This window comes from Aedes albopictus, chromosome 3 (genome assembly GCF_035046485.1).
Source record: "Aedes albopictus strain Foshan chromosome 3, AalbF5, whole genome shotgun sequence".
Taxonomy (NCBI): domain Eukaryota; kingdom Metazoa; phylum Arthropoda; class Insecta; order Diptera; family Culicidae; genus Aedes; species Aedes albopictus.
Genome location: NC_085138.1, coordinates 177,129,315 through 177,153,118, shown reverse-complemented (window position 1 = coordinate 177,153,118; position 23,804 = coordinate 177,129,315). Strand labels below are relative to the sequence as shown.

Here is a 23,804-nt window from a genome sequence, read left to right as displayed (position 1 = left end):
AAGATAAAATGCCAGGAACAATTCCTGAAGGAATCTCAGTAGTAAGTCCTGAAGGAATCACAGGAGAAACTCTTGAAGGAACCCCAGTAGGAATTCCTGAAGGAATCCCAGGAGGATTTCCTGAAGGAATATTAGGTGAAATTCCAGAATAAATCCCAGGAGGAATTCTCGAAGGAATCACAGGAGAAATTCCTGAAGGAATACCTGAAAGAATCCCAGGAGAAATTCCTTAAGAAATCCCAGGAGGAATTTCTGAAGGAATCTCAGGAGTAATTTCTTAAGGAATCGTAGGAGGAATTTCTGAAGGAATCCCAGGAGGAATTCCTGAAGGAATTTCAGGAGGAATTCCTGAAGGAATTTCAGGAGTAATTCCTGAAGAAATATCAGCAGCAATTCCAGATGAAATCCTAGAAGCAATTCCTGCAGGAATCCCAGGAGGAATTCCTGAAGGAATCCCATGAGGAATTACTGAAGGAATCCCAGTGGGAATTCCTGAAGGAATCCCAGGGGGAATTCCTGAAGGAATCCCAGGGGGAATTCCTGAAGGAATCCCAGGGGGAATTCCTGAAGGAATCCCAGGGGGAATTCCTGAAGGAATCCCAGGGGGAATTCCTGAAGGAATCCCAGGGGGAATTCCTGAAGGAATCCCAGGGGGAATTCCTGAAGGAATCCCAGGGGGAATTCCTGAAGGAATCCCAGGGGGAATTCCTGAAGGAATCCCAGGGGGAATTCCTGAAGGAACTCCAGGGGGAATTCCTGAAGGAACTCCAGGGGGAATTCCTGAAGGAATCTCAGGGGGAATTCCTGAAGGAATCCCAGGGGGAATTCCTGAAGGAATCCCAGGGGGAATTCCTGGATGAATTCCAGAAGGAATCCCTGAAAGAACCCCAGGAGGAATTGCTGAAGGAATCCCAGGAGGAATTCTGGAAGGAATCCCAGGAGGAATTCCTGAAGGAATCCCAGGAGGAATTCCTGAAGGAATCCCAGGAGGAATTCCTGAAGGAATCCCAGGAGGAATTCCTGAAGGAATCCCAGGAGGAATTCCTGAAGGAATCCCAGGAGGAATTCCTGAAGGAATCCCAGGAGGAATTCCTGAAGGAATCCCAGGAGGAATTCCTGAAGGAATCCCAGGAGGAATTCCTGAAGGAATCCCAGGAGGAATTCCTGAAGGAATCCCAGGAGGAATTCCTGAAGGAATCCCAGGAGGAATTCCTGAAGGAATCCCAGGAGGAATTCCTGAAGGAATCCCAGGAGGAATTCCTGAAGGAATCCCAGGGGGAATTCCTGAAGGAATCCCAGGAGGAATTCCAGAAGGAATCCCAGGAGGAATTCCTGAAGGAATCCCAGGAGGAATTCCTGAAGGAATTCCAGGAGGAATTCCTGAAGGAATCCCAGGAGGAATTCCTGAAGGAATCTCAGAGGAATTCCTGAAGGAATCCCAGAGGAATTCCTGAAGGAACCCCAAGAGGAATTTCTGAAGGAATCCCAGGAGGAATTCCTGAAAGAATCCCAGGAGGAATTCCTGAAGGAATCCCAGGAGGAATTCTTGAAGTAATCCCAGGAGAAATTCCTGAAGGAATCCCAGGTGGAATTCCTAAAGGAATCACAGGAGGATTTCCTGAAGGAATCACAGGAGAAATTCCTGAAGAAATCCCTGCACGAATTCTTGGAGGAATCCCAGCAGGAAATCCTTATGGAATTCATGGAGGTATTCCCGAAGGAATCCCAGGAGGAATTTCTGAAAGAACCCCAGGAGAAATTCCTGAAGGAATCCTGAGGGAAATCATGAAATAATTCCACAAGGATTTCCTGAACGAATACCAAGAGGAACTCCCAAGGGAATCTCAGCAGGAATTCCTGAATGAATCACAGGAGGAATTATTAAAGAAATTTCAAAGGGAAATCCTAAAAGAATCCCAGGAGGATTTGCTGAAAATATCCCAAGAGGAAGTTTTGAAAGAACCCTAGTATGAATTCTTGGAGAATTCTCATGAGGATTCCTGATGGAATCCCAACCAATAGTATATGCTAGTTGTTGTAATGCATTTCTAGACCAACATGTGAAAAGGGCGATACAACCATTGCACGTGTCAGCTTCTTCCGTTCCTGCTATTTAGATTTATTTATGAAAACTTTTTCCGTTATCAGATTGAGGGGTAGTCTGCTCTATCTGTTACTGGTAAGAGATTTTATAAATAATTGAAAATACGCCCAGGTTGAACAGGTGAAGCAGAAATTCGTAATGGCTGTTACGCTCTTTTCACATATTAGTCTAGATTTATTCTTGATACACCATGTTTTGTTTAACAAATTCAAAATTCAGAAAATATGTATGTTAGAGGGTGATACTAACTTTTCACCCGATTAATTTTTGCCCCAACCGAAATCCACTTTATTATAAAAATACTCATAACAATAACTAAACCGAAACCAAGCCAAGTTTCCGAGAGAGTATGGAGCGTTTAGACAAAGGAGAAGAAAACATGCGATAAGACCCTCAAGTTTCTACAATCTAAGCAAAAGTTGCGAAAAAAGTTAACAAAAGATACAGATGGGGTGTCATCAATATTCATCACACGTGTTTGCAGCGTGTGATTTCTCTAACAGCAGTTTCAACACCTTCGGAAGGAACTAAAGTCAGTCGCACCAGCCGCACTGAAAACGACCAGGTGCGTGCTCGTTTGGTGTTTCACCACCCCTACCACTTTCAAACGGTTAACAAGCCTGAACCTGAACCGGTCGTTTCAGTGAAGAGGCTGTGGGAATTCGAAACAACTTTGGGGAGATTTTTCAAATTCGCAAACTGAGCAAGTCGGCGAAAAACATCCTTTGTCTGTTGGTTTTGGAAACTTAAACAGTTTGCAAGCTTTCCTGCAAGATAATGTTTCAGCCACTTCTGAGAGGAAAGCTTATATTTATTTATAAAATGGATACATTATTCATATTCAATTAACCAAACTTAAAGTTAGCTCTGTTTTAAGTCGGAAAATGTGTTTGTCTTCGTTTATGACATCACGGGGTCGAGGAAGAGGAGAAGCGAAATTGTTGCATCAGTTGGCTCCGGCATCTTGAATCCTTATAGCTTCACATGTTAGTACACTTTCTAACACAGTGTACTCCGGAGGACGTTATTTGTGGTACGTCTCCAGTACTACTGTGTGTAGGCAGACTTTGTTGGTAGAGAACGATAAACACCACCGCACCAGTCAGTCAGCATGTTTCTCCGACTCCGTATCTAAAAGCCAAAAAGGAAAGACCATGTGTAGGATGTAGACGTGGATGAATAGCTCAGCACCGAGCAGCAGCAGCAGCACCAGCAGTAGGCTCGATTCTGCGAAAGCAAATGAACCAGAAACGGTATCATTGAAATCAAAACAGAGCAAACTGCATGAGATTCGTTCAGGATGGTCTGTCGATCGACTCAGACCTAGACCATCATAACCGGCCAGTATGTTCTTTGTGTGTGCATCGGTGAATGATTTCTAATTAATCATAACTCACTGAGTGTGTTCGTTTGGTAATTTTCCCTCGAACGCTTGGCAAACATGATAAGATTCCTCTGCAGAATGTGACCAAAAGTTCTTTTTTCATCAGCTTGATTAATACTCGGTATCTGTTAAAAAGGTACAGATAATTTATTATATTTTAATTTTTTTCAGTACTGCAGCTTAACTTATTTGTGGAATTTTTACTTAAATTTATTAGAAGAGAAAATTACTACTTAAATTCATAAGTTATTCGTGATGATCCTTCAACAACACTATGTTGATTCAAAAACAATTGTTTATCCCAGCAACTTTCTCTTTGACACTCACCAGACTGGTCGAACGGTTTGAAAATTATAGGAAGATTGTCAGCTTCATTTTGTAGAAACAAACGATATTTCTAACGTTATATGAAATGATGGTAATTGGTTGTGTTTAAAGATAAACTTTAAGTAAGAACAAATAAATATAAGTTTGGAATAAGTAAATTCTCAGTTTGAAAAAATCAGAAAGCAAGAGTGGAGAAAGCAAAAGTGGAAGTATGTAAGTATAACATTAACCCTTAAAAGCCCTAGACGAACCACTTTTTTTCAAACGGCTGCTACTCAAAAACCATACAATCACAAAATTTGAAACCAATTTTAAAATAAATGCGGTTGGATTTTTTTTCTAGGTTTCTAGCTGCACTCTGAATAGAGTTGAAACCTCTACACTAGACCCGAGGATAGAAAAGATTACGTAATCTTTCAGAAGCAGTTTGCCAGCCGTACGCGGAAAATGATATCCATTAAGACACTGTTGCAAACTGACTCAAAAAGTTACGGTAGAAGATTGAAAAGTTTTCAATTGGTCAGTCAGTCAGGATTTGCCTTTGTAGTGTTATGGTCACACGGTTTGCGTTTGTCATCTTGTTTGATTTTGTGGTATGATTCAATACGTTTTTCTCCTCGTTAAGTCAGTTGTCATATGTTTGTTTTTTTTTCATCGAATCATCGAACCCCGTATGTTAAAATATAGTCGATCCTGTGTCAAATTGTATTCTTGATTTTACTAATCGTTTTCTCTACTTCTCTGTGTTCAAAATGTCACGTCGAACGCATTGACGTCAACAATGCGTTCAAGTGTTCGCACGTTAGCTTCGAATCTATCAGCACAATCAAGTGCTGCAAATCTTCTTCCCAGTTCCCACTATTAATTCTTTGGTCGATTTTAATTGCTCTATTGAAAGAAAATATGATCAACTAACATTGTAAAAATTCAAAAAACTGACTATGACATTAATAAATTAGGGGGATTAGGGGCATAATGGACACCCGGGGCGAAATGGACACCCCTGTTTTTGCCGAAACCGTTGACTTTTATGCAAAACTTTCAATGCATAAGTGTAAAGGAACAAGCCATTGTTCTATTTTTCAAAAATACCATTTATATTCCTTTAAAATAACCAAAATATCATGGAAATTAAAGTATGTTTTTCATATGGTGGATTTCTTATAATGTCGAAGCAGCAGCAAATAAGGTATAACGATTGATTGAGTGTGTCCACCATACAAACAAGTGAGTTGTTAGCTTATCTACATGTATACGTAGATTTAGCAATGGATGAAGTATTATATTTTTGATCAGAACACACTGAAAATAGCAATTTCAATGTTGTAGTTTAGACGGGGCGAAATGAACACTGGCAATTATGAATGAATGTAAGCGCGTTGCATACTGTTAGGCGTTTTAGAGAGTTTGAAAAAAATCAATCCGATTATTTTAGATCAAAATTTATTTAAATAACTTTGAAGTTATGTAAACTCGTCTTTGGCAAATTACTTAACTGGTCGATATTCTCAAAGATACAGCATAAAATATGCAGGGGTGTCCATTATGCCCCGATGGGTGTCCATTTCGCCCCGTACCTTTGCTGCCAGCCCCAAAAAACACATGGTTTTCAATTCTACCAGCTGTAAATGATTGAAATACGTAAGGAACAAGTTAAAGATGTAAGCCAACTGATAATATGTTAAGTTTTTGTCTGTTATACAGGCCTAACATACTCATTTGCTTAGGGTGTCCATTATGCCCCTAATACCCCTACTAATCAAAATCAACCGAGAAACGTGGGAAATAGAACCCAAACAACATTTTGAAGTCAGCTGGCTGTAAAAGGTTCCAAAACCTGTCACAAATCTTATAATACTTTTATTAGGATTTGTAACGATCATCAAAACCTTCTCAAATCCAACCGACTTGGAACTATTGCTTGGGAATAGACTCTATTGAGCCCTGGCAGTTCCTCTATGTTTATCGAGCATGTCTGATGCATATGATCAGCCATACTCCCATCTGCAGCAGCCGGTTCATGATGAACCGTTGGAGGCGCCTTAAAGTGTTAAAAAGGTGATATGTTTCACTAAAGAACACTACATTACAATAAACAAAATGAAACTCCTTCACTTTAATACCGTCAACCCCTGCGAACTTGGCCAGGGAATAAATGCGGTTGGTTTGTCTTCCAATATCTGGGTATGGCATCCCCCCTGACTCCTTCACCCTTTCTGGGTATTGAGAAATGCCTTGCCACGAGGGTATTTTTCAGCAATTTTATTGAATCTCACTCATATTTTTGTTCTGAAATTTGTATTGTAAAATGTAGGGTATTGATTCCCTTCTTAAGAATGTGGCTCCCATTTTCATCCTACGAAAAACAAAGGATTAAAGCGCTGTTTGTTTTGTTTCTTATTTTTGTATTTTTTGTTAGAAGTGAGCACCCATGAAAGCAAAAATAACGGAATCAATCGGTGTCGTGGGAAATCGCTCCGCAGCTTCCGAGTGAGAGCTCAACAGCATGTCTCCCGAAAGTCAGCCACGTCCATTGGGTCCGGTGTCCAACCAAAGAAAAAGCGCCATTCGACCAGAACTGAATTCCGTACTGATAGTACCTACGATCACTTAATACCACGGTGGCTCACTTTAGCCGCCCCAAAAACAGACCGACCGCGATCGATATGTACACACGCGAAGCAGCGACGATGGCCGAAATGCAATCGGGTGGCGTAGGACCAGCCGGATCATCAGCCAAATCACGAAAATTGGTTCACACATTTTCACACGAAAAATTTGCTGTCGAACGCAAAAAAAAAAAATTAAAAATTATATGATGATTATTTCAGAAATTTTCTTATAAATTTTCTAGCTGGGAAGCAACTTGAAATTCCTTTTGGAAATATTGCTGAGTTTTCTCCAGAAGTGATGATTTCTCATGCAATGTCTGCTGAGAATCCTCAGGAAACTCAGAAGGGCTCTCAAGAGGAATTTCTAGAGCAATCCCAGGTGAAAGAATTACTTAAGTAATTCTAGTTAGAATATCTGCTGGTTAGTAAAATCTTAAGAAATCCTTGAAGAAATCTATAAATGAATCGCAAGAAACTCTGTTCGGATGGTAGAAGAACCTTCACAGCTTTTTTGTCTTCAAAGCTTAAAGCTAAAATAATAGATTTTATTGAGAATTTAGATAATTCATGGTAACTTTGATTGACTTACGATAGTCTTCTCTCAATATTTCCGGTGAACACTCTTCGTGGACAGTTCGTATGTGGATTTTCTATCCTTTATAGGAAGTATAAATAATTAATATATGCGAATTACCTTAAAAGTTCAGGTTAAGAATACCTGCTGTCGGACCCTGTAATGACGGATGACTACAGCTTCATCCAAATCATGTATCTAATCACAATCCTGGACAAATAGATTAGAATTCTTAAGTATGTAAGTGCCCAAAACCACTGACCTTATATAAACTTACAATTGTAGATTATTAGCTTTTAAAGAATTCACAAATTTTTATCGAATGCTATAGGAAAACGTATTATTGTTTCTCATCACCTCGTGGTCCTTCGCTACCTACACACTTGTTCGTTGTGACACTGACAGGCGGTCCACTGGTAACGGTGAGTTCACAATGTCTCGCTGGGTAAGAGCTGCCGGAACATCCCCCGCCCCGTGGATCCGGGTGTTGAACGTCAGGCAAGTTACCGGGTTCACCATCACCAATCTCCATGACCGCAAGTTTGACCACCGGACGTTTTAGTCTTCCATTTCCGTTGACCGTCTTCACGATGGCTTGTCGTATTCTTCCATCACGACCCTGTATAACTTCTTCAACCTTACCTCTTATCCACGTCCGACGATCCCCTTCTGCCACATAAACTAAATCTCCAACTTTTACAGGACGTACGTCTTCGAACCATTTAGATCTACGATTAATGGTGGGGAAGTATTCTCTTATCCACCGCTTCCACAGTTCGTCCGACAAGTACTGGCTTCGTTGATAGCTACTGCGTAACGCCGCTGCAAGGTCGGTACAGCTCCTGATCGGTTCATGTGCACCGGACGTATTCCCAAAAATGAAATGATTTGGAGTAAGCGCCTCATCATTTCCGCATTCCTGGGGCATGTATGTAAGCGGCCTAGAGTTGATGAACCACTCCGTTTCTGCCAGTACAGTTACCAGGATTTCGTCATTTAGTTTGCGACCATCATCGAGCGCCCTCATGGTTTCCTTCACGCTGCGTACCATACGCTCCCACACACCACCCATATGTGGGCTCGCCGGGGGATTGAACGACCACTTTGTCTTGGCATCAGTGAACGTGTTTGCGCATCTGTCGTTGATCTCTCTAATCTGCTGCGTTAATTGTCGGTTGGCACCGACAAAATTCGTGCCGTTATCAGAGAAGATTTGTACTGGTGACCCTCTCCTGCGGACGAACCGACGGATTGCCATAACGCACGAATCGCTGGACAAATCGTATGCTACTTCCAGATGGACGGCTCTAACCACCAGGCAAGTAAAGACGACCACGTAACGTTTTTCTTTGCGTCGTCCAACAGTGACTTCCAAAGGTCCCAGATAGTCCACCCCAACGTAGCAGAATGGCCTTACGTATGGAGTCAGTCGTTGTTCTGGCAATGGTGCCATCCGAGGAGACTGTGGTTTACATTTGCTTATTTTGCAACGCTGGCAGGCCCTCATTACCTTGTCGACTACCGATCGCAAATTAGGTATGAAGAATCGCTGACGTACCTCATTGACGATTGTTTCTTTATTTGCGTGTCCGTATCGGCAGTGATAATGGTCCAGCAGTCGAAACGTAACCAAATGATCTTTCGGAAGGATTATGGGGAATCGCGAGTCGAACGGAGCGTAGCCTGCGTTCGCAGTTCGTCCTTCTACCCGTACGACTCCGAATTCGTCGGCAAACGGGGATAGCTTGTACAAAGGGCTTGTACGTTCAATACTCATCAGGGCTTCGGGAGACGTATCACGGTTCTTCAAAAGTATTTTTACCTCATCAGGGAAACTGTCTGCCTGCGCGAAACGCCACAAACTTATTTCGGCTCGTTTGTACTCCGTTTGCTGAAGAGGTAAGATGACAGCTGGGATGGATCGTTTCAAGCACTTGAGCTGATGGTTCGTTGCTTTGATGGTCTCTATCGGCTGACTCCTTATTCGCAGTCGACAGTTATTGATGAAACGGCCCACCATGGCCATTGTTCGAAGCAGCACGTTCCACTTGGAAACGTTTTCAACTTTAATTAGTTCTTGCGGAATAGCAATGTGGTGGAGCAAATAGCACGGCCGAAGTTCTTCTTGGACGTCCGAAGGTACCTGTCGTTGCTGGGGCCAAGTTTCTTCTGTTCCGTACAGGAATGATGGACCATTTAACCATATGCCAGCAGAGTTGGGTTCGGAATGTTTTCCCCATTTGGTCAGACAGTCTGCCACGTTTTCTTTAGTGGGCACCCACCGCCAGTCGACCAGCTGCGTGTGTGAGAGAATTTCTCCCACACGATGTGCAACATACTGCTTGTATTTGCGATTGTCTGAACGTATCCATGACAACACGGTGCTGGAATCTGTCCACAGGAAACTTCGGCTAATGGTGAGTGTGTGGGACTCCATCACGTTTTTCAGCATTCTCGCTCCCATAACCGCAGCCTGTAGTTCCAGTCGCGGAATTGACTGATGTTGCAGCGGAGCTACCTTGCTTTTCGCCATTACCAAGGCTACGTGTACGCCACGATCATCCACTGCCCTAAAGTACGCTGCGCAACCCATGGCGAATTCGCTGGCATCTGTGAATATATGCAGTTGCAGCGAATGGAAATGATTGGGGACTGCGTTTCCAAAGTAGGGTCTGGGGATTCTCAACTGTTCGATTCCAGCAAGCAACTGAATCCAGCGTCTCCACTTCTCGTTTTCTTTATCGGGAATGTCCTGGTCCCACATAGTGCCACTCCTCCAGAGATCCTGAATGAGCATTTTGCCGTGTATCGAGAAAGGCGCCAGCATGCCGGTTGGATCAAACAGACTCATTACGCAGCGAGCCACTATTCGTTTTGTAGGACGACGACCTTCGGAAACGTATGGATCCAAGTCTCCATGAAAACGAGTTGAGAAGGAAAGGAAATCTCCTTGCGGATTCCATATCAGCCCTAAAACGCGCTCCCAATTGTCCTGCGTAGCACCTCCGATTACGACCGGTTCCTGGCTCTTGGCTTCTCCAAGGGCATGTAAAACTTCGCGACTGTTACTCACCCAGTTTCTCATATCAAATCCGGCACGCGCATGTATTTCTCGCACCTGTACCGACCTTGTGATGGCTTCCTCGATGGTGTTGGCACTGTCAACGTAGTCGTCCATATAGGTTTTGTCAATTATTGCGGCCGCAGCTTCGGGAAACTCTGAAGAGCACTCAAGGGCATTTTCTCGCATGACATGTTGAACGGAGCAAGGTGAACATGTTGCCCCAAACGTTGCGACATCCATAATATAAATCTGCGGTGGCTGGGCAGGATCAAATCGAAAGATGAATCTCTGAGAGTGTTTGTCTGCCGGGATGATTTGAACCTGGTGGAACATCTCTCTGACGTCGCCTCCAAAAGCAATCGGCCTCTCCCTGAATACGCAAATGACTGAAGGAAGCGAGTTCAACAGGTCCGGTCCTTCAAATCGTTTCCATTGCTGTCAGGTCCACATGGACCATACACTGCCCAGCCAAGTGTGCTTCTCACAGCCACAGGTTCGCCCGGTCGCCCTACTCGGGTTTCAAGTGGGGTAAGCAGATCCAAATTCCGTAAACCTATCAGAATCCTAGGTTCTGCGTCGATGTACGAATGCGCAGGTAGATCACGGAGATGATCAAACCGTTCAATCAAGTTTTCCATCGATAGACTTTGCTTGGGTAGATTCAGCCCACTCACGGTGTGGACTCCTTTGAGATTGAAACGTTCTTTCTGCCCACGCGCTGATATCACAATGTCCACTACCTTCGAAAACTTCTCTGTACGGCTGACGTTCGAGGTCCAAATCAGCTTCAGCGGTACTGTCTCACCAGTAAGTTCGAGGTACCTTGCCAAACTCGATTCCACCAGCGTCCTGGAGGATCCTTCATCAACGAAGGCGAACGTATCCACACTGCGGCCTTTGTTGTGTAGTGTTACAGGGATCACCTTAAACAGTACCGATCTAGTTACTGGACCATGAGTGTTGCACTCAGCATTAACGGTCCTCGAAGCGGCTGCAGTTCTTGTTCCGACCTGGTGGAGTAGCGGGTTATGACGTTCCCGGCAATTTCCGATGTTGCAGCGTATTCTTGACCGGCACCTAGAGCCGTGGTTGAACAAACACACTTCGCATAGTTTGAACCTCTCTACTGCTGCGAGGCGAGATTCAAGGCTTATTCGCTGGAACTTTTCGCAGTTCCGCACTCTGTGGTCCAGGCCATTGCAAATGGGACACGGTTCTCTTGAAGAGGGGAGTCTGTCTACGTCATCGTCATTGTGAGCATAGACATGTCCTTTCTGACTGTGTTTCTCTTTTTCGTGCCTGGCCTTGTCCATCTTCGGCTGTGACAAAACAGTGACTTCGCTCGCATCAGCTACCAGAACGTCCATGAACATAGCGAATTCCTTCAAGGTTGGTACTGCGTATGCCCGTTTGAATCGTACCCATTCTAATTTATACGCGGCAGGTAATTTATCCACTAGCTCCTCCATCAGCGTTGGGTTTGCGAGGTGGCTCTGAAGGTCGGCTGCTATCAAGTGGTCACTCAACTGTTGCACCGTCATGCCGAAATATATCAGGGTGTCCAGCCGCTCAGGTTTTGGTGCTTCCAACCGTCGAACCTTGCCCAGCAAATTTTTCACCATCAGCTCCGGTCGTCCATACAATCGTCGTAGAGTCTCGATGATCGATGGTACGCTCTTAGGGAACATGAGCTTCGAGATGACCGCTTCTCTCGCTGGTCCTCGAAGGCACTCTCGTAGACGGATGATGTTCTCAACATCTGAGAAACCGCAAGCCGCATTTGCCCCTTCGTAGCTGCTATAAAAAATTGGCCATTCCTCTGGCTCGCCGGAAAAGTTCGGCAATTTCTTTGGCCAAACCTGTCGAGCAGCGATTTGATTTGCCGTTGGCCCAACTTCTCCAGTAATCTGCATCGCTGGTGACCTCTCCAACGACATTCTTCTGTCCATATTCGGCGGATTCGGCTCTTCTGAAGGGCCTTCCGGATCATCGGAAGTATCGGGATCTGACCCACCTTGCGCATTGAATCCTTCGCGTCCCACCGACTTTTGAGAGCTACGTTCCGACTTCTTAGAAGGTAAAAACGGTGGTATTGACCGGTGTGAACCATTGTCGTCTCGCTGTTGGTTCTCCTGTCGTTGCTTCGCTAACCATTCCCTTGCTTTCCGCATTCCGCTGGTGCTGGTGTATTCGGAAGCTCTCTCAGCGTCGGCAACCTTGTCTAGTTCCTGCATTTTCCGCAATAGATCTTCCTGCAGCCTAATCTTTTCTTCGCGCAGAGCTCGCTGTCTTTCCTGCATTAGACGATCTTCTTCAAGCTGCTTTTCTGCTTCAGCCAGCTTCATTTCCGCCAGAAGCTGCTCCGCTTCAATCCTCCTCTGCAGAGTCAGAGCTCGAGAACGCGAAGTCGACGAAGTGGTTTTGATTGTTGTCGCTTTGTTCGTAACACATTTGGGAACCTCCGGGTGCTTTTTCGGTGTCACTCCAGATGCAGACGCAACGGGAACCTTCAGTTGGCCTTCACTTACGGCCTTCTGCGATCTGGTCTTCTTGGACTTCGACTTACCGACATTAGGGGGTGGTAGACACGCACGACAGCTGAACGATCTGTTCTCAACGCCAGGAGTCTCTCCGACGCACTTCAGATGGTACCAGACTTGGCAGGCATCACACTGCACTATCTGCGAATCGGCATCGTTGGGCAGGTTGCAGGCCCCGCAATCGTGATCCATACCGGCACCTCCGTGAGGGGGATCTACTGTAGCCATCAGAGTCGAGTTGAGTGGTATCCTTTAAGAATGTTCGGATGGTAGAAGAACCTTCACAGCTTTTTTGTCTTCAAAGCTTAAAGCTAAAATAATAGATTTTATTGAGAATTTAGATAATTCATGGTAACTTTGATTGACTTACGATAGTCTTCTCTCAATATTTCCGGTGAACACTCTTCGTGGACAGTTCGTATGTGGATTTTCTATCCTTTATAGGAAGTATAAATAATTAATATATGCGAATTACCTTAAAAGTTCAGGTTAAGAATACCTGCTGTCGGACCCTGTAATGACGGATGACTACAGCTTCATCCAAATCATGTATCTAATCACAATCCTGGACAAATAGATTAGAATTCTTAAGTATGTAAGTGCCCAAAACCACTGACCTTATATAAACTTACAATTGTAGATTATTAGCTTTTAAAGAATTCACAAATTTTTATCGAATGCTATAGGAAAACGTATTATTGTTTCTCATCACCTCGTGGTCCTTCGCTACCTACACACTTGTTCGTTGTGACACTGACAGGCGGTCCACTGGTAACGGTGAGTTCACAATGTCTCGCTGGGTAAGAGCTGCCGGAACAAACTCCTTGGGGAAATTTCAAGAAAAATGCCTCCAGGAATACCTGATGAGCTTCTCTTGGCGATTCCGGCGGGGATTGCTGAAGAAATAGCTTCAAGGGTTCCTTCAGGAATTTATACAGGGATACATTCAGATTTTGCTCTTAATAATCCTCCAAGAATGTCTGCTGGGATTCCTCTATGGGATTCTCATCGAGACATTTGAAGGGATTTCTCCATCGATTCTCCCATAAATTTCTCCTGTGCTGCTTTCAGAGGTTTTGACCAAAAATTCTTTCAGGAGTTCCTCTCGTGATTCTTCCATAAATTTCTGCAAGGACTCACACAAGAATTAGGGATGTTAGAAGCAAAGGGCTGTAAATGATGGAAATCTACTTTCGAGTAAATGAGGTTTAAAGTTTTTCACCAAGTTTTCATGCCATAAAAAATGTATAAAATTTCAAAATCGACCCTACTTTCTACGATTTATTGTAATTCATCGTAAAAATAATCTTGAAAAAGTTCTCAAAATCTTAAAATTATAAGAATTTTCTGATATGTTCAACTTAAAATTGACAAAATGGTCACTTACACCCCTTTTAGGTGACTCCTCAATTCTTCTTGCATTATCAATAGGAATTTCTTGCTGGGACTTCTCCAGTAATTCCTGTTGAAATTTATTAATGGGTTTTTCCAGAAATAAGTTATTCTTACTGGGAATCCTCTTGAGAATATATAATGAACTACTGCTGGAATTGCTCCAGGACTGGGTTTTTTTTTTTTCTAGACATTTCAAGTACGTATCCTCTTGATTTTTTTTTCTGGGATTCCCATGCAATATCTGCAAAGAATCCCCCAGCAATTCCAGCAGAACTTCAGCAATATTTATATTAATTGGAGATATACTATGGAAATCTCAGCAAGAAATCCCTAAGAAATTCCAGAAGGTATTTTTGGAATCCCAGCTGTTTACTGGATGTATCGCACGAGGAATTTCTAGAGGAATCCTTTCAGAAGATCCATAGATCCTTAGGGATCCTAAGAGGGATCTTCAGAGGAACCCCAGCAGTCATAACTACACAAAATGGTGGAGAAATCTTTTGAGAAATCTTCTTAGAATTTCTCCAGGAATGCCTGATGAGATTATGCTAAAAATTTCTGCCAGGATTCTTCCCTCGGGATAAAATGTCTCTTTAAGAAACATTCTACAGTTTATCCAAATTCTCTCGGAATATCATGAATTCTTGCTGTGATTCCTTCAGGAACTCCTACCAGGATTTCTCCAAGCATTTTTGTTGGAATTTCATAAGCATATCAAGATGTTATTTTTGCAGTAATTGCTCTTAAGAATCCTCCACGAATTGCTGAATAATTTCCGTCATTATTTGCTTGAGGAATCCCAGCAAAATTTCCAAGAGGTTTCCTACCACGAATTCCTCGAAAAATTTGAAGCAATTTCAACATAATTTCTCAAAGGAATCTATTGAGAATTTCCAATTAAAAAACGAAGAGGAATTCCTGAAACAATTCTTAGATACATTCTTGAAAGAAGCGAAAGAGAAATTCTGAAGGAATTCCTGAGAAATAATCTCTGGGTGAATTTCTGGAGGAACTCATAGAGAAGTTACAGTAGTCGCTACTGGATGAATCCTATCAATACTAATTCAATGAATCCCAACATGAATGTCTAGAGGTAATTCCAGAAGAATTCTTGGATAAATTCGAGGAGGTATTACTAGAGGAACAACTTGAGGAATTCGTAGACTTGGCAGGCATTTTTGAAGAAATTTGAAATGAAATTAGTAGATGGAACATGGAAAAAAATGTAGAGGAATATTAAAAAAAAAACTGTAAAATCACAAAATAAACTTTTGCAGAAATTCTTGTAGGCTGGGCATTCTAGACTTTTTTTTCGTTAAAGAGGTCCCGAAGGAATTCTTGGAAAAATACACAGAAAAATGCAAAAAAAAAACTTTTGGAGGAGTCCAAGAAAAAGTCTTTTGAGAAATCGTCTTGGAATTCCTCTACAAAATAATGATAAGCTTTCTCTCGAAATTCTTGCTGAGATTGCTTCAAAAGTTTTTCCAAAATTTCTTAACATATGCTGCCAGTAATTCCTCCAAGGGTTCCTATAGGAATTCCATTTGTGTTTTCTCCAGAGATTTTTCAAGGATACCTTTAGGAATTTCTCATTGAACATCAACTAAAATTCTGGAATTGCTGGAATTTCTCACACACTACCAGCTGAGATTTCTTCAGGTAATTGCTCTTAGGAGTCCACCAAAAACTCCTGGTAGATTACCAGCAGGAATTCCAACAAGGCTTCCTGATGAATTCTTTCAGAAATTCCTGAATAAATGTCAGAAGCTTTCCTTGAGTAATCCTAGCAAAAGTTCCTGAAGGAAAATCAAGTGGATTTCCGGCATGAATTACAGGATAAATACTAAAAAAATCTGTATGAATCTTCGTAAAAATCACCAAAGGAATCACAGCAGGAAATTTCGAAAAAATGCCTAGAAAAATCACAGCATTTTTTTGTACGGAGGAATCTCAGCTATAATTGCACGAGAGATTACAGTAATAGTCTCTGGAGGAGTATTAAAATCATTCCAGAAATTCCTCTAAAATAAAGAGAATTTCATGGGGATTCCTGAAAACCACTGAAACTCAATTGAGTATTTTTGGAAGCAAAATTCAGTTGAACATAGAATTCAGAAAAAATACTGTATGATTTCTTAAAGGAGGATATGCTTAATTTATGCTAGAGAAATGGAATATCCTTTCTGGTTATTGTGGTGGTCTTAGTGAGATTCTTGAAATGCATAATGAGTTCGTACTTATACTCGTATAATAGAAATTTTGGAAAAAAAATTGTACGACTCCCATTAAAATTCCTAAAGAAATACACGAATGACAAACGCTCTTAGAAAAAAAAAATCGTGTTTCTTAGAGCATGAGCATGAGCATGAGCATAGATGACCGTACAATTCGTAGTTGCTACTCCGTGATTGACCAAAACAATCGCAATTGCACAAGGAACCAACAAACGGAGCTTGGGAGTAGCTACCGCTCTCAATGTGCACAGTTCGAGAATTCCAGACTTTATTAGTCAATAACGGCGCCGGCCACGTCCTTACGGTCATCGAGGAAGGAAAGGAATGTTAGTGTGACGTACGTTGCTACTAGATACCGAGATCACCTCATCTTCTCCACGACTGTCACGGGAAGGAGTTTTTGTTAGTGGGGAGGGGGAGAGTCACATGATTTGGATTCACTTTGGTAAGTGATGTGATTCATGCAACCTTTACTTGAGTCAAAACATTTATTCATTTTGACTAAAATATTACAGATGTCGACACCGAAGATGACGAACCATTCAAATTTTTGTGTAAATGCAAAAAATGAAAGATTTTTTTTTATTATCAACTGAATGTGCATTGGAAACTAGCGCCGACACATGACGTGACGAACTTTTCAATATTTGTTAGATAAATACACAAAAACCAGAGCAGATTTTTTTACATTTTATACATTAAGCAATAATTATTATGATAAAATTAAACGAGCTCACCAATAAACATCCTTCGAAGTGTCCAGTGCGTATGTGCTGCAGCATCTTCCACTAACTGGCCTCTTCTCCGAAATCACACTGAACCGCTACAACTATACAAGGGTAAGACGATGTGCGCATTCAAATTAACGACGACGACGACGCGGCCGGTCCGAATGAAAAAAAAAATAAGAAAAAAAACCGGCCTCTTCAGTTTGCCTCCAAAACCACACTAAAGTGCCCCGTACGAAGATAACCACAGTTAAATCGGCGACGAAGACGACACGGCCGGCCCGAATGAAAAGAAGCGGCTTTTTCACTTTGCCTCCAAAATCACACTCAGAAAAAAAAATTGTGCTTCTTAGAAACACCAAAGTCCAAGTTTCATAGAAACTTTGATAAAAAATGAATAACTACAAACTTTTGCAATTTAATAATGTTCAATTGTCGTGGGGCCCCAATGTGGATGTTTGCCAAGGATGCCATGAGAACACGCTATGGCTTTATATACAATCGCACAATACCACTAGACAAAACCCTGTCACAAATAAGTGCAAACGCAAAACTTTGTGCAATTGTAAGTTTACAATTAGCAAAAATTGGTTAATTCAACTAGATAAGTTCTGACATTCCCACAGATGCAAAATCATGGCCACACGAAAAGCAGAATAGCAAAATCTGTGGAGACGACGACGACAAACCATGTAAGAAGCACTAGACTAAGTTAACGCAACTCTAGACTAATTAAACAGTTTTCCCTTGCAAAAGGCCACACCCCGTCGGGTAAAGTAAATTAGTAACGTCTAGTAAATTGTATGACTGGGAGAGCCGCAACTAAAAGTCAAAAGTATGCACAATGTGTATTGCTTAACCGCGCTATCCAATGACTCAAACGAAATCTGCTCAATAAAATGTGTATTTTGCTTGTTGAAAATATAAAAATTACAGAAAAAAAAAATATTAGAAAAACTTTGCCATCCTCAGCCATTTGACATATTTTGATGCCTAAAATCAGCTTTCTAAAGAAAAATAACAAACAAATCGAAATATAATGTTTTTGAAAAATTAAAATATTGCAACACAAATAACATGAAACACATTTTCGGAAAGTAGCGGGTAGCGGTAATGTTTCGGATAGCGTGCTTAGAGCTGGAAATGCCTTAATTTTGTTGGTTTTCGTTTTTTCGTTCGTTTTTTCTTCGAAAAAATCATCAACTACATTTTAAACATCGGAAAAACGAAATTCGATTCCACAAACCGGTTCCTGCTGGCTTCCTGGCTCGATGTACTCAAAAACCGTTCCATTTGTCTCGTTTCCTGGTGGACCCCATGTAGGGCGACCCATCACGCGATCGGGACACAATCAATTAATTTTCCATTAAAGATGAGTGTGAAAATGGGGCCTGGTCGAAACACTTGGTGTCATGTTGTGCGGTTGACATGAACCAATAGCACCGTGGTAGTACTGCCGCCTCGAAATGTGGTAAGCGAGCGGGCGGACAGGGAGAGACCCAAATGAAAATCAGATACAATACATCCGGCCCCGCTGACTAAGACGAAAGTGACGACGACAACGAAGAGGTATTGATGGATTCGGTGGAAGACAGCGCAGCGCAGCGGCGCAAATACTTTTACTCGCCCCCTTGGCGATGACGACAAGACAACGATCACGACGACGACAAAGGCGATAAAATGTAGCAAATGCGTGGCGTGTGGGAGGTCGCGAGAGGTGAGAGCGATCCATCGATGATGTTTCACGCCTCTTCAATTCGAATCATCACTCTAGATATTTTTTTTTTCGTTCACAGCGGATATTTTCCTTCTGATTTTGCTGTTTCTCCCCGTACGCCAGTTGGCAGTTGTCATTCAAGTGCTTTGTTTGCCAGGTTGATTGACAGACGCTAATATACCGACAAAGTGTGACTTGTGTATAAATCGTTCGCATTTTTTTCAACATATTTTGCAGAAAGCACTAGAACTGGAGTAGGTTTCCAGTTGCCGTTTATCGATCGAACATGCGAGGCGATGAGTTGTAGTCTCGAAATTGGAAAATCTAAAGCTGATTAAATCTGATTGATTCGTGAAGTACTGGGCTCACATGGCATAAAGTGGAGCTTGTGCTTCAACGAGTAAAAACGATACTATTGACTTCTTTCTATTCAAATTCTGTGGACTTTTCATACAAATACCTCTCTCATTGATTCATCTGCATCTGTGCTGTTTTCTTTTTATTTACTAGAATATTTATTTGTCAATGTATGAAAATGGAATGATTCATTTTCTTTATTCTTCTGAGCCAGGATTCCTGTTCAAGCTTACCAAGCTCATCCAACATTAAAGAGAAGCTAGTAAGAGTTCCAAAATGGCCACCACAATGGCCGATGTGTGCACCTACTCACGATGTCAGACGCACAAGTATCATAAAAAACTATACCCAAGCAACGGATCTTCGTATTTTAGAAGTGGTGAGAAAGAAAAAAGTAAAAATTAGACTATTGACACATTCTACCGCAACTGGGGTATAAGGTATCAGAAGGCCGGCTCCAGAGGCACATTATCCTCCATTTGGGACATTTGTGTCATCGCCAAAATAACAGCCTATTTCATCATCTACCTGAGGGAAAAGGAAGGAAAAGGGATTTGGATGGGGATAGGGACAGGTAGGGAAATAGGAAAAATACCCTGGAAGAGGGTACTACCGCACAAGCGTACCACAATGGGTTCAAACAGCGCCCTGAAAAGGGCACTGTAATAACGCATAAAGCGAAAGAGAGCCTATAGCTCTTTACCACAGCGGGTTAAGAACAACAGAATATCCTGAAGATTCAGGTTTCTGAAGTCAGTTTCACTTAATAAGTGTTTACCGAATACTCGGAAACGCAGTTGCGCGAAAACTGGACAGTTACATATCAAATGATACTAAGTTCCATAATCGGATTCACAGCTATCACAGGCAAATGAATCAGCTTGCTGAATATTCGCCATGTGATAGCTGAGTCGGCAGTGGCCAGTCAATGCTTTGACCAGCATGCTGCAATTCTGCTTAGACAGATTAGTTACAGATAGATACTTCGCCACCCGTAGAGATGGCTCAGCACTATACAATTTGGTTTGACGACATGACTCCAAACTATTCCAGTATTGTTTGTGCTGAGTGGCAGCCCAGGTGTCAATCTGAAACTTTACCCAACACTTGGATACCGGAATAGCTGGCTCAGGGCCAATGAAGTCATGTGATGCTCCAGTGCGAGCTAACTCATCAGCCAATTCATTTCCAGCGATGGAAGAATGGCCAGGTACCCAACCCATACAAGGTGAACAGCGTTTGCTGAATGCAGCTCCTCGATTTGAGTTCGACAAGCGATAACTATCTTCGACCTGGAGTTGGCCGAAGCAAGTGCTTTAATAGCAGCCTAGCTATCTGAACAGAAGTATATTACTTTGCCCATTACGTGCTGCTGAAGTGCTGATTGCACTCCGCACATAAGAGCAAAAATTTCGGCCTGAAAAACGGTACAGTGTCTACCAAGTGAGTAAGACTGATAGAGCCTTAGCTCACGAGAATAAACACCAGCACCTGCTCGACCTTCGAAGGGAGCCATCAGTGTAACATAGGGGCTGTCCATAAACCACGTGGTCATGAGGAGGGGGGTTCAGCCAATGACCATTTTGTATGGACAAATAAAAATTTTTGTATGGACTAATGACCACGCGGGGGGGGGGGGGGGTTGAAAAGTCCCAAAAAAATGACCACGTGGTTTATGGACAGCCCCATATGATGCCGTCTGAAATACTTCTTTCCAGATAACCAGATGTCCACTCTTCCCGGGAAGGAAATTTCGTGAAAAATTTCCTATATGGAAAATTACAAGCAATTGTAAGATCACTTGGAGCAAGGACAATTTTGTCCCAATTCACCAAAAGTGAAAACAACGAGGTGTGTGTTGATGTGCGGTTCACAGGAGTTTCCTCTAGTAGACCGAGTACCCGTAGACGGTAAGTGCAAGAAAGTGCTTCTTGTTTGAGATGAATGTGTAGTGGAGCAACGTCAAAGAGAACTTCAAGCGCTGCCGTGGGAGTTGAAGAGAACGCTCCAGACATCGCCATTAAGTACATCCTATGGAGATGGCCTAACTTTGATTGGACCGTTCTCATTTCACCCTTTTGCCATCACACAAGACATCCATAAGCCAATATTGGCCGAACAACAGTTGTGTAGATCCATTTGATATACTTGGATTTTAGACCCCAAGTTGTACCAAAAGTACGCCGGCATTGCCCGAAGGCCATACAAGCTTTCTTGATTCTGAACTCAATGTGAGGTGTCCAGGAAAGCTTGGAATCAAGAATGACTCCAACGTACTTTACCTGTTCAGTCACATCGATTTCAGAATCAAAGAGACGCAAAGGTCGAACGCCATTATGGTTTCGCCTTTCCGTGAAAAGAACAATAGATGTTTTACTCGGATTAACCGAAAGGCCATATTGGCGACACCAACCCACAACTACCTGAAGGGCGTTTTGCATCAGGTCGAAAAGGGTGCTGATGCACATACCAACTAACAATGTTAGGTAGTCGTCGGCAAAACCATAAGTAGGAAAACCGCTATTATTGAGATGCCTCAATAGCGTATCTGCTACGAGATTCCACAAAAGCGGTGATAAGACTCCCCCTTGGGGGCATCCACAAACACTCAATTTCCTAATCCCTGCTAGACGCAATGTCGAGAAGAGATATCGGTTTTTGGTGAATTCAATTGGAAATCATTGGAGATATACCATGACTCCGTGCGGCTTCCAATATGGCATCGAAAGGCACGTTGTCAAAGGCACCCTCGATATCCAAGAAAACACCCAAACAAGATTGCTTTTGAGCGAATGCTTTCTCGATATCGTAAACAACCTGGTGTAAAAGAGTCACAGTGGACTTACCAGATTGGTAGGCATGTTGGTTCACATGAAGAGGCACGTTGGCCAGATGAACATCACGGATGTGATGATCCACAATGCGTTCTAAGCATTTCAGAAGAAAAGAGGTCAAACTGATAGGTCTGAAACTCTTTGCTTCTTCATACGACGCACGACCCACTTTCGGAATAAACTTTACAGTAATATCCTTCCAGGATTTGGGAATATACCCTGTAGCAAAACTGCAAACAAGTAGTTTTTTCAGAACATGTTTGAAATAATCAAATCCCTTCTGAAGCAAAATAGGATAAATCCCATTTGCCCCATGAGATTTGAAAGGAGCAAAGCTATTAAGAGCCCACTCAATCGATTCTATAGTTACAAATCTCCGAGCCGAAGCTAAAGAATCATAACTACAAGAAAAGACATCAGGATCATCCGAAGATGTAATATCCACACATCCAGGGAAGTGTGTGATGAATAAGCATTCCAGAACTTCCTCATCAGAAGAAGTCAGATCGCCATTTGGCAAACGAAGTTCGTTCACCCGGAAATCCTTAGATTTCGCAAGGATTTTGTTTAACCGACTGACTGCACTCAAGCTGGAAACATTTGTACAAAGAATTTTCCAGCCGAATCGTTCAGCAGACCAGAGAGCTTTCCTGTAGGCCTTGCGAGCCGACCTGAAAGCCTCCAAACCAGCCGAACGTTGTCTGTTCCAACTCTTTCTACATTGTTTCCTGAGTTTCGCCAGATCAGAGTTCCACCAAGGGGTTCCTCTTGTGATCTTCACAGACCGTAGAGGGCATGCTTCTTCAAAAGCTTCCATGATGAAGGTCGTTGTAGTATCATCTAACACTTCCTCTCTACCAGATAACATGAAGGTTGGGCGGTTGCCTATGTTAAGTAATGCAAGATCTGTACTACTTAAGTACTCCATCAAATTGGAGCCTCTCAAGTTAATGTCTGAGCTGCCCCAGATGACACGGAGAGCATTAGCATCACTGCCAACAATTAGCGGAAGGCCTTTTGAAGTGCAGTATGCGATGACTTGTTTAAAAGCATCCGTAGGGGATGGTTCATCATGCGGTTAATACACAGAACAATAGACGTATTTTCTGTTGAGATTTCCAACAGATACATCAATTGTGATAGCACATACATCTCTGGTGGTTAGTTCAGAGATGAGTGTAGCAACTATTGCGTTGTTGACAAGCACACAGGCTCGAGGCATGACACGCGAGTTTGCCATTTCATGTTGACTGAAAGTGGCAAACACCGGGTTCACAAGGTTTCCTAGATAGAAATTTCCCTTAAGTAAGGTTCTTGTACCAAGGCCACTTGGGCTGTACTATTTTGCATAAGTCTGCAAAAATTGATTGTTGCTGTTCTTTTATGCTGAAGATTGATCTGAGCTATCCTAACCGTAGCCACCAGCCAAACTAGGTAAGATTAAACTTTTCGCAACAACAGCACAACAAAGAACAGCAACAATAAAACCAAATCGGTATCGATTGGAAAACGCCAAAGGCGAGGATACACAGAATATACTGTGTAAATCGCATAATGCGAAACCATATAGGTGAAAATTTAAACTAATTAACAACATCTTCATAATCCCGCCCTTATTTAGCCTCAAGTGAGATTAAAGAAGGGCAGCTGATTGTCTCGGAGAAACACAAGGACCACTGCATCATTGCTCCGGTTAGCGCAGTAAGGGCTACATACTGTGGAGGGCGCCCTGGTACTCCACAGGCTCCGTTTGCGGTTAGGTTTTTATTAGACCCCCCTAGCCATTCATTCCTAGCCACGGTAAGCACAAAGCCGCATCACACCATGAATTAGGGGTCACCTGTTGGTGGATTTTTGCCACCGGAACAGGCGGTCCGTAGTGTTATTCTCAGCCAATTGAGACAATCGCTACCGACACTACACAGCTATCTAGG

General features: G+C 42.5%; 3 protein-coding genes across 14 annotated transcripts in view; 1 reads left to right on the top strand and 2 right to left on the bottom strand.

The window, feature by feature from the left end:
* LOC109403306 (zwei Ig domain protein zig-8) overlaps positions 1 to 23,804 on the top strand; it is a 911,020-nt gene that overhangs the window by 282,282 nt on the left and 604,934 nt on the right. The gene's annotated exons all lie outside the window — the stretch shown is intronic.
* LOC115261129 (uncharacterized) lies at positions 6,915 to 10,473 on the bottom strand. Of its 3 annotated transcripts, XM_062855235.1 has the most exons (3): positions 7,279 to 10,473; positions 7,146 to 7,211; positions 6,915 to 7,082 (listed from the first exon to the last, which is right to left on the bottom strand). In XM_062855235.1, the coding sequence occupies exon 1, from the start codon at positions 10,396 to 10,398 to the stop codon at positions 7,342 to 7,344; it is 3,057 nt and encodes a 1,018-aa protein (XP_062711219.1). In that variant the 5' UTR covers positions 10,399 to 10,473; the 3' UTR covers positions 6,915 to 7,082; positions 7,146 to 7,211; positions 7,279 to 7,341. The 3 variants fall into 3 exon arrangements, with proteins under 3 accessions (XP_062711219.1, XP_062711217.1, XP_062711218.1); XM_062855233.1 differs by having other exon boundaries at positions 7,146 to 10,473; XM_062855234.1 differs by having other exon boundaries at positions 6,915 to 7,211.
* On the bottom strand, positions 10,467 to 13,425 carry LOC134290463 (uncharacterized). Its single transcript, XM_062857609.1, has 2 exons — positions 13,105 to 13,425; positions 10,467 to 13,041 (listed from the first exon to the last, which is right to left on the bottom strand). Exon 2 carries the CDS (start codon positions 12,831 to 12,833, stop codon positions 10,467 to 10,469), a length of 2,367 nt encoding a protein of 788 aa, XP_062713593.1. The 5' UTR covers positions 12,834 to 13,041; positions 13,105 to 13,425.

Coding starts and splice junctions, on each gene's coding strand:
- LOC134290463 (XM_062857609.1), bottom strand. CDS start 12,833: ATGGCTACAGTAGATCCCCCTCACGGAGGTGCCGGTATGGATCACGAT.
- LOC115261129 (XM_062855233.1), bottom strand. CDS start 10,398: ATGTTCCACCAGGTTCAAATCATCCCGGCAGACAAACACTCTCAGAGA.